The sequence below is a fragment of the Squalius cephalus genome, assembly GCF_949319135.1.
Source record: "Squalius cephalus genome assembly, chromosome: 6".
Classification (NCBI taxonomy): Eukaryota; Metazoa; Chordata; class Actinopteri; order Cypriniformes; family Leuciscidae; genus Squalius; species Squalius cephalus.
Window position 1 is genome coordinate 25326351 of NC_137127.1, and position 10726 is coordinate 25337076.

Sequence of the window (10726 nt, forward strand, 5' to 3'; positions counted from 1 at the left end):
ATCACAAGGGCTGTGTGCTTTAGGGGGCCTTGTGGTCAAGTACAGTGGAAATAGGATCAATTTAACAACAACAACACAAACACCTAGCATAATAATATTGCCATAATTTAAAATTATTGTATGAATAATAGTAATAGTAATTCAAATTTTGCTTATGTTTATGACCTGTCTGTACAGTGTGTGTAACCCTCACTCCCTTAAGGCCCGTTCACACCAAGGACGATAACTATAAAGATAACGATAAAGATATAATTCTAAAAATCGTTCTCCATATTAAAGAATAACAGAGTTCACACCACAACTATAACGATAAAGATATGAGGAACGATATCGTTGGGATCACTTTCAGAACGATTTTTTTCCAGCTGTCAAACGATAAAACACTGACAGCCAATCAGAATCCATTCTAATTTAAAGGTCTCGCGCATTTAAAATGGATCTGGATCATCCGGGCGCGCGCGTGCTTAGAATAAAAAGACCGTTATCGGTCGTTGGTGTGGACACATATATAGTTATCTTTATCGTTATCTTTATAGTTATCGTGCTTGGTGTGAACGGGCCTTTAGCCTCAAGAAGGGCCCTAACGAGCATTTCCGGTGTTATGCTCCGGTGTTAATTTTTGACTCCTTGCCAGATTATGACTGGGTCTTTTTGTGGCTTCTAACTGAATGCCCGATCCTAACCCCAACCTTCAACAAATCCTAAACCTAACCATACAGGGTAATGAGGGGAACAACTGATAAATAACATTCCTCATACCTTACTTGATAGCATCACTATACCATGGTACCACCACAGTTTGTTTTTGTCACAGTCAAATGCATAACTGACATCTACATGACATTCTGAAAAAAAAAAAAAGAAGAAAAAGAAAAAAACTGGATAAGTAACTGGATAAGCCAAATAATTTAACTGCTCAGTTTTTTTTAAAAGCCTTTAGACAATCTCTCTGAACAGCAATTTACTGTGCATGCAAAAAATGTCCTTTATTGATCAGTACTGTTGTCTATGTTGGGAGGGTGACATCCTTTTTTCTTTTCTTGAGGGATGCCCAGTTGGCATCACCTGCTCTTTTAAAGCTACACCCCATACAACCCTTATCATAAATTAGTTACTAGAGTGGGTGAGGGGTTCAGAGAGAGAGAGAGAGAGAGAGAGAGAGAGAGAGAGAGAGAGAGAGAGAGAGAGAGAGAGAGAGAGGAGAGATGTGGATAACTCCGTATATTTCTCTATACCTGTCATTTAACTGTATCTCTGCAGCTTCAATCCTCAGATCTGGTACCTGTCAGCTCCAGGGACGCTTCAAATTGAATGGAATGTACCAGGATGGAGATGTTATACTTGGAGGCCTGTTTCATGTTCACTTTTTCACAGTTTTCCCAGAGCTGAGCTTCAGAACCGAGCCAGCACCACTATACTGTGAAAAGTGAGTCAGGGGCTAGAATGACTACAAAACTATATATATATATATATATATATATATATATATATACACAGACAAAGATACAGGTTTTAAAATAATAATAATAAATATTTTAAAAAATGTGAATGTTATGATCTTGTTGCCCTCTTTTACCTCAGCTAACTTGCTCACATGATGCATTGACAGCAGTAGTTCTGCCTTGTCAAATCTATATTGAAACCACTGTAAATGTAACCAAGTATGCACAATATGCAATATGAGGGCTTTGTGAGTGATTCTTGATCTCAAATGTATTTTCTATGCATTAATGCATGTATTAATTAATCTTTTAATTATTGATCTCTTTAATATCACTTCATGTCATAATTAATCTAACTTTTTCTTCTTAGATTTAATGTGGAAATCTTCCAGCAGGCACAGACCATGGCTTTTGCAGTGAATGAGATCAATAAAAATCCAAACCTGCTGCCTAACATAACTCTTGGTTACCATCTTTATGACAACTGTGTGAGACTAGGAATAGCGTTTCGGGCTGCCATATCTCTGGCTAGTGGGACAAAGGAGTCCTTCTCAAGCCTAAACTGCACTGGCCCCCCTCCTGTGATTGGGATTGTAGGGGATCCAAGTTCAACTCCCTCCATTGCAATTTCCAATGTTCTAGGGCTGTTTCGAGTACCAATAGTAAGATGGAATGAAAAAAGTAAAAATATACTATGTGCTTATTTTTGCACTCTTAGGTTACATTTCATTTTGTGTGTTTAGCCATATGTCCTCAGTTTGCGCGCAAAACAGACAGAGCCGATTAGAATAGGAGCGCAATAATTCTGACAAAAAAATATAGATACATTTTGCTAAAATATAATTTTTTGGGGGCACTAAATATGCCATATATAGAATTTTAAACCTAGAAGTAAGTAGATTTATGATCAGTATTGTAATGGGGTAATCAAATGTAGACTAATATAATTACTAATTTATTTTCATATAACTAATAAGCTAATAAAGTTTAGATTAGTGAATGTATGCTCTTCTGTTAACATTTAGTCTGTGCTTTTGTTTTTATTTATTTTCATTTTAAGTTCATTGAATTTAAAGTCTGCTTTAAAAGGCATTATTTTTGTTTTTGGGTTGTAATGTTGTTGTTACAATGTTAGAATGTAATGTGGTTTTAACACTTTTAAATATAGCATAACACTTTTAAATATAGCATAGCCTACATAGCTACATTAACTGTATTTTTTTTTTCCATAGACTCCAATATAAACATTGATTGTAGGACAGCATTAAGCAGGATGATTTAAAAAAAATAAAAAATAAAAACCAAATTTTTATCCAAATAGAAAAAAAAGAGTAGAAAATCGCCATTCAGCCTAAAAACACCAAGATATGTTATTTTGGCAATATCACCCAGCCCTACTTCACTCTATTTCTCTGTCTCATGTCTTCTCTTTCTCCATTTTTCTTTACTAATTAGGTTAGTCACTATGCCACTTGCTCTTGTTTGAGTGACAGAAAGAAGTACCCCTCTTTCTTCAGAACGATCCCCAGTGATGCCTTCCAGGTGCGGGCTATGGTTCAGATCTTGAGACATTTTGGATGGGCCTGGGTTGGTCTTGTCTACAGTGATGACGACTATGGCATCTACGCTGCTCAGTCATTTCAGCAGGAAATGCAGTTGTTTGGGCATTGTGTTGCTTTTTCTGAAATCCTTCCACATGATAACAACCACAGAGACATTCAACATATAACGGGGGTTATTCAGGCTTCTACAGCAAGAGTGGTGGTTGTTTTTTCCACTTCATCCTTTCTGATACCTTTGATGGATGAGATCGTGTTGCAAAACATGACAGACCGGCAGTGGATTGCAAGTGAAGCTTGGTCTACCTCGCCTGTATATCACACTCCACGTTTCATGTCCTTCCTGGGGGGCACACTGGGCATTGCTATCAGACGTGGAGAGATTGAGGGTCTTCATGACTTTCTGCTACGTCTCCGTCCCAGCAATGATCAAAGAAATAATATAGTGAAGATTTTCTGGGAGAACATGTTCAGGTGTAGTTTTGGAAATGGGGGAAGAGTGATAGATGGGAAGCAAATGAAAAAGGTGTGTACAGGACAGGAGGATCTGAGCACAACAAACACACCATACACTGATGTTTCAGGGTTGAGAGCAGCTTATAATGTCTATAAGGCAGTTTATGCTCTAGCACATGCGCTTCACAACCTGATGCAGTGTGATGAGGGGAGAGGACCATTCAGTGGGAACAGATGTGCCGACATAATTAACCTGAAACCCTGGCAGGTAAGAACCACAGGTATAGTGCAGATTTTCTTCAGGCATATAGAAAAGCTGAAGGTGGAAAATCTAAATATGTTATTATGTGTTTATTAACATGTATGTATATATGTATATTAATTCAACAATTGCTCTGTCTACAAACTGTACAGCTGGTTCACTATCTACAGAAAGTGAACTTCACCACTGGCTTTGGGGATCATGTGTCATTTGATAAGAATGGAGATGCTCTGCCTATCTATGATGTGCTAAACTGGCAGCCGAGCTCTGATGGATCAATAAGGATCTACACGGTTGGTGTAGTAAATAAAGGGGTGGCAACAGAGATGGTGCTCACACTGGATGAGGATGCAATATTTTGGAACTTTGAGACAAAAAATGTAATAAACATTACATGTTATTGTCATCGTTTTTGCATATATGTAGTCTGAATACTAGTCAAAGCTATGCTAAAACAATTGAATAATTAAATGGAAAGACTGGAAATAGAAGATGATGTCTCTGTCAGCCCCCAAGGTCTGTGTGCAGTGAGAGCTGCCCCCCAGGCACCAGGCAAGCCAGGAGGAAGGGTCTTCCTGTCTGCTGTTTTGACTGCCTGCCATGCAGAGATGGAGAGATTTCTAATACAACAGGTGAGTAGACTATTGTTGGCAAAATCTTAATATAATTTGAAAGTTATTTCCTCTTCAATTTGCACCTTCTCTCTTTTTTCTTATTTACAGATGCTATTGAGTGCATAGTGTGCCCAGATGAGTTCTGGTCCAATCCAGATAAGGATCAGTGTGTCCCTAAAGAAGTAGAGTTTCTGTCCTTTGATGATCCTTTGGGCATCTCTCTGACCACTGCTTCTTTGCTTGGCACCTGTATCTGCGCTCTTGTGATGGTTATCTTCGCTCATCACCGAAACACTCCCATAGTACGAGCCAACAATTCAGAGCTCAGCTTCCTGCTGCTGTTGTCATTGAAAATGTGTTTCCTGTGTGGGCTGCTTTTCATTGGCCGGCCGCAGTTGTGGACATGTCAGTTAAGACATGCTGTGTTTGGCATAAGCTTTGTCCTGTGCATCTCCAGCATCCTGGTCAAGACTATGGTGGTAATAGCAGTGTTCAAGTCATCTCGACCAGAAGGCAAAGGAGCTATGAAATGGTTTGGAGCAGTTCAACAAAGATGCACAGTTCTGATCCTAACAGCCCTCCAGGTTGTAATATGTGCAGTCTGGCTATCAACTGCCTCTCCAACACCCCATAAAAACAACCAGTCCATCCGCTCTAAAATAGTATATGAATGTTCTATTGGCTCAGTGGCTGGATTTTCTATGCTGCTGGCATACATTGGACTGTTGGCAGCAGTAAGCTTCCTTTTAGCCTTCCTGGCGAGAAATCTTCCCGACAATTTTAATGAAGCAAAGTTCATAACTTTTAGCATGCTAATCTTCTGTGCTGTGTGGATTGCATTTGTTCCAGCATATGTGAGCTCACCAGGGAAATATGCAGTGGCTGTGGAGATATTTGCCATTTTAGCTTCTAGTTTTGGATTACTGGTATCCATATTTGCCCCAAAGTGCTTCATCATCCTTTTACATCCAGAAAGAAACACTAAAAATGCCATCATGGGAAGAGAAACACTAAATAAATAGTTTTATATTATTATGGTTTAAAATTGTGAATTCAGATTTGACACTACTTTATAATTATGGGGTTCACCTCTGAAAACAAATCATCATCATCATCATCATAATCATAATCATCCATTTGTTTGCTTTAAAATAGCACTGTTGATTAATTTATTTGTCATACTGACTTGTATATATTTTGCCTCCTTTGCAGGTTTACCTCCATATGTTTATTTTTGTCAAATTGTTTTATTTAAAAGGAAATATAAAATAAGGAGAAAAGACAGTTTGTCAGAGCAGCTTGATTATATATATAAGTCAAAAAGTTTCTTACATGATATTGGGCTAGTTGCATATGGCCATGTTGGATTTCCGGTCTAGCGAGAGTGTGCATAGACAATTCAGGTTGTGCAGTCTTTTAAAGTTGTTTATAGAATCTATTATATCAATTAAAATACCACTAATATCTATATTACTATTACATGAGCAAATGGCATTTGAAACAAATGCATGTTTAAGGTGAATGACTGAAATACACTATACTGCCCACAGAGAGAAAATTGACTTGGACTCAAGGTGCATACACATACACAACCAGCAAGCAATTTTGCGTTTAAAAGATGTCTAATAGCCATCCAAACACAGCCCAGACATCTAGGCTAAAACAAGGCAAAATTTGGGCTGCCAGTTTAAATTTAATAGAGGTCTAAACCATAGCCCAAGAATAGACAAGTCAACAATTAGATAACAAAGAAATGAAATGAGTGAAGAAATCAAACCAAACACCTACATGATGGAATATCATACATCTCACAAGTTATTTTGGCAAAACAACAAGGTTATTTTGGCTAGAAGTGGGTTACTCATAGCCGGACTATTTCAGGTCTATACTGCCCTACAAAGGCAAAAGACCTTAACTCGCTAGAGTGTGGAACTGAGAAAAATGACTTTAAAGATTTTTAGTTGTCCTGCCAAATTAATTATAGGTAGGACACTGGATATCTGGCAAATGGATGTTTTAGTAATGAAAATTATATACATAAAAAAAATCTTGAGCTCAAACTCGACTTTTGACCACTATTTTAAAGTTACTGTACTCTGCCTTTAGTCCATGAGCCAGGGCCCCAAATTTGGTCCATCGGTATCATCTGGGGGGACAAAGTCTCATAGTGATTTTTGGCAAGGTATACACCCCTAGTATTAGAAAAATCACGATAGCAGTGCAGGGGTGGTAGCGAAATCACTTTTTTCAGCTTATGAAGTTACTAACCCCCTAAAATAAATTTTTGAAATCTGGTGTATATTTGGTTTAGGCTCATGCTAGGGATATTGTCAATATTCTATAATATGATGCTTGGTATCGTTGGAAAGGGGACCTTTTAGGCTTTCATTTAAGCCCAGTACTGAATCTGTCTGACAAACACAGAGGTCACATGACTTCTTTAAACCAGAAATAACACACATTTTTTCACAATTTCCGCCTAAACTGTATGCTTTCTTTTATCCCTGTGGCATGAAAGAACACCACAGACACAAAACTCAACAACTTCAATACTCAAGGCACTCTGATGACTCAGAAAATGTATAATATACCCATACTATTTATTTGTGAGAGCCTTAAATTAGACTTGTGCAGCTAGTACAAAATAGAATAGAGCCAATAGAATGGACAAATAGAATACCCTATTAGTCCAGGGCCAAATGGCCTATTTATTCATGTACAGTTGTAATAAAAAGTAATTGTTTCAATAGTGTTGTCAACATAACACTTGTAAGTGGTTTAACAAAATGTTTCTATCATGTATTTTGATATTCACCCACTTTCAGTTAGAATGTCAGAAAGTAGCTCATGCACGGAATGTTGATGGATTTTGACAGTTTGACAAGGTTTTGTCAGTTTTGTGAAAAGATTGTTGGTTCAGTTGACTGGTTATAACAACACTACCAACTATGCCATCTTCAATCAACTTCCATTGAGTTCCAGGGGTATTAAATGTAAGTACAAAATACTTTTTCTCTTGTGCTTGTGAATTGGTGGGGAATAGTAGCAGTAGCTAATGTAAGCTTGGGTTTTTTAGCAGGCTAGCTAGCTTGCAGATTAAACAGTGTAACAGTAACTGCTACAGTGCAGTCAGGGCTCTTAAGTGTCACGTGACAGTCACTCATTTCGGTCTTTTGTCACGTTCTCTTGCCACACATTGTATTTCTCACGCGGAAAAACTATTTATAATATGTGACCCTGCCTGTGAAAACCCAGCTAAAGTCATTTTTTTGTGATTCAGTGTTTTTTACATAAAATCATCCTACACAATGTAAAGAACATTCTGTGAAAATATAACCCATATCTTTAAAATTGACTGAGTAAGGCCATGTCAAAGATTTGCTCAAATTCGGCCTCAGAAAATCATATTTTTGAGAAATTCCAATTTAAAGATAAGTTATTTTTTAAAACTGCAACACATTTGATCCATAGTTATCCTGCATATGTGACTTATAACACATTAAAGCTGAGATTCTCCCCTTTTTAGTGATATGTGACACATCAGTGGAAAAAATCTTAAAGTTTTGTAAAACAGATCTATTTATTATGATGTGCATGTCCAAAAAGCTAAAAGCATAAAAACATTGAAAACGAATGGGGGTACCACAAGAGCTTTATCGTAGCAACAATTACCATGTCAATTCAGTGGAATGATTTGTATAACTTTATTAGTAAAATGAAATATCAGTGAAATGTCAATAATATATCAATTAAATAACATACCATTTCTCATTCTCTGAAATTATCATTCTCTTACTGGCCCACGGTGTAACATTGAGTAAATCTGGAGTAAAAAATAAATAAACAAATAAAATTTCAAGGGATAGTTCACCCAAAAACTACAATTCTGTCATAATTTACTCACCCTGATGTTGTTCCAAACCTGTATGAGTTTCTTTCTTCTGCTGAGCAAAAAATAAGATATTTTAAAGAATGTTTGTAACCAGACAGTTGACGGACCCCATTGACTTCCATAGGTGCCGCCAACTGTCTGGTTACCAACATTCTTTAAAATATCTTATTTTTTGTTAAACAGAAGCAATAAACTTATACAGGATTAGATAGGGTAACATGAGGGTGAGTATGAGTATGAGTAAATAATTTTTGGGTGAACTATCCCTTTAACAGGTCAGTCTCAAACTTTGTACACATTCTAAAATTGTCTAGATGCAAAATAAAATCCTGAGTGACAGCAACTCTCCCTCCTTGAAAAATAAAGAACACTTTTCCCCATTGAAATACTTGCAGTTGCAAGAGAAACTGATTTTCAGTTTCACATCTGGACTTCCAGCATTCAAAGCAAATTCTTCTTGCTGGTGTTCCCTCTTCATGTTCGCCAGACAAATAGCTTGGGGTTCAATCACCAAAACTGGCTTGTCCTCCTCATCATGTTGGTCACTGCCTGAAAAAGCAAAGATCATTTTTTTTCAATTCAAAGCAAGATACCTAAAAACATGATTGTGTAACATGCAAGAATGGGAAATGGGTTTAATTTCACATTTAAAATGGATAATGAAGCATTTTATATGAAAATATCAGAAAATATTTTTTCAGTTTAGTCAGACTGGATCTGATTAATTGAGGGGAGGGCATAAGAACAAGAAACAGCCTATAGGTGGTTAGCAGACTTCAATTCAGAGTGTAATGAAACAAATAAACATCATGCCATAAACGTAATTCATTTAAACTGACTAAATCCCAATCAACAAATGTAATAAACATTTAAATCCACTATTTTTGCATCACAGATATGTGTTAGCATTACATTGGCTGGACACTGACAGTATACATTTAGGCCTACATATTTAGCATAAAACAATAATAACAAAAACTTACCGTCAAATTCCTCGTCAGTTTCGTCAAAGAAGTGTCCTGTTCATCATCACAATCATCCTCCAGAAAATAATCCGCAATAAAACCGGTTAAATCATAATTTGGGTTCAATTCCACCGAGATTAATATCAAGCAAGCTGTTTAAGCAAGCAGCTATTTTCCGTTCCTGCTCATACTTCGGTGTCGCCGGCAGATGTCAAAACAATGCATTAACGTTACCATCCAGCAAATAACACGTAGCAGGCCAAAAATGTCCTTAAAATAAGTTTAATATTATTGGCAGAATACTAAGCTACAAAACAAATAGGCTAAGCAGTTCTTAAAATATTGGCTATGACAAGAAAAAATCACCACAGACATCTAAACGCGGCTGACATCTCTCTCTTTTTTTGCATTGTGTTGACCTGATTACCGGCGCTCGCGGATTGATATTAAAGTCTGTTTTTACTCTTTCTAATAGAAAATACACAGAAAAGAAGTTCCTGAACCGATTGATATACGAATCAGCAGTGTTGTTGCGCGAAATAAACATAGAGACGACTGAAATCAATGTTTAGGAAGCCCACGTCCGTTTTTTTTTTTTGCGCAAAAGTTTAACGTAGTGTCAATAAAATCATTAATTTCAGTATTTATCATGTTATAAATGAAAATGTAAGTATTGCATCTCAAAACCAATGGTATAATCTATCATTTACAGCAAAAAACACACATGGACTATTTTTGTCATTTTTATGGCTATGACTACTTTGACGCTCGTTAACTCATAATTCGATTCTGCGACTTTAGCCGGGGTTTCACAGGCGGGATCACATATATTTAATATGCCGCAGCGCCCAAAATGTCTCTGGCCGCACCAGTCTCATTATGGAACCGGCAGGAATCAATCGCTGTAAAAATAGAGAGATGAGCAGCGCGCCATCCGTGGTCTGTGCAACTTCAGGTTTATAATGGACGCGCGCTGCTGTGGAGATGCTGCGGCAGATGTGTCGCGTTTGAGCTCCGTGTTTCTCTTACGAGAGTACTCTCCTGTTGCGTAAGTTTAGCTTACACTATGGGAAAACTCCTTTTCTCGAGAATACTGAAGCAAAAAATTATCCTAGGCGAGACAGCTCGCGCGCCTATTGGCTGCTCTGCGGCAACTGCTGCAACCTATCAGTGCGTCAGACATGACGTCAGCGCCAATGAGAGGCTCGCCTCGCGCTGTCGTCATGGCCCGCCAAGATGGGTGTGACCTTAGCCTATAAATACCCATCGCCCAGGTTGCACAATGATTTTGTCTCCTTTCAGCAAGTGACTACACTTCGCTGGATCTCTGAGAGAAGAAGCTGCGCTGTCGAACAGCACTATCAGCGGGACGAGCTCGAGTTCTGAGGACGCCGGCTGGATATTCGCCGCCTTCACTCGCCGTACCTGCTGCACTATCCGGCGCCTATATCCTTTCACTGCTCCGTGTGTGTTCGCCGCTGCGACACACACGTTTCTCTCTAAACGATTCTCTCTAAACGTTCTCTCTCTAAAAGA

The 10726-nt window shown here is 37.9% G+C and overlaps 1 protein-coding gene across 1 annotated transcript; it reads left to right on the top strand.

Annotated features, from left to right (window-relative positions):
* Window positions 1-1205: 1205 nt before the first annotated feature.
* LOC307159993 (extracellular calcium-sensing receptor-like) lies at window positions 1206-5355 on the top strand (the record flags this gene model as incomplete). Its single annotated transcript, XM_079873763.1, has 6 exons — window positions 1206-1426; window positions 1813-2104; window positions 2898-3725; window positions 3872-4099; window positions 4228-4351; window positions 4442-5355. 6 exons carry the CDS (start codon window positions 1206-1208, stop codon window positions 5353-5355), a joined length of 2607 nt encoding a protein of 868 aa, XP_079729889.1.
* Between the last annotated feature and the right edge of the window lie 5371 nt (window positions 5356-10726).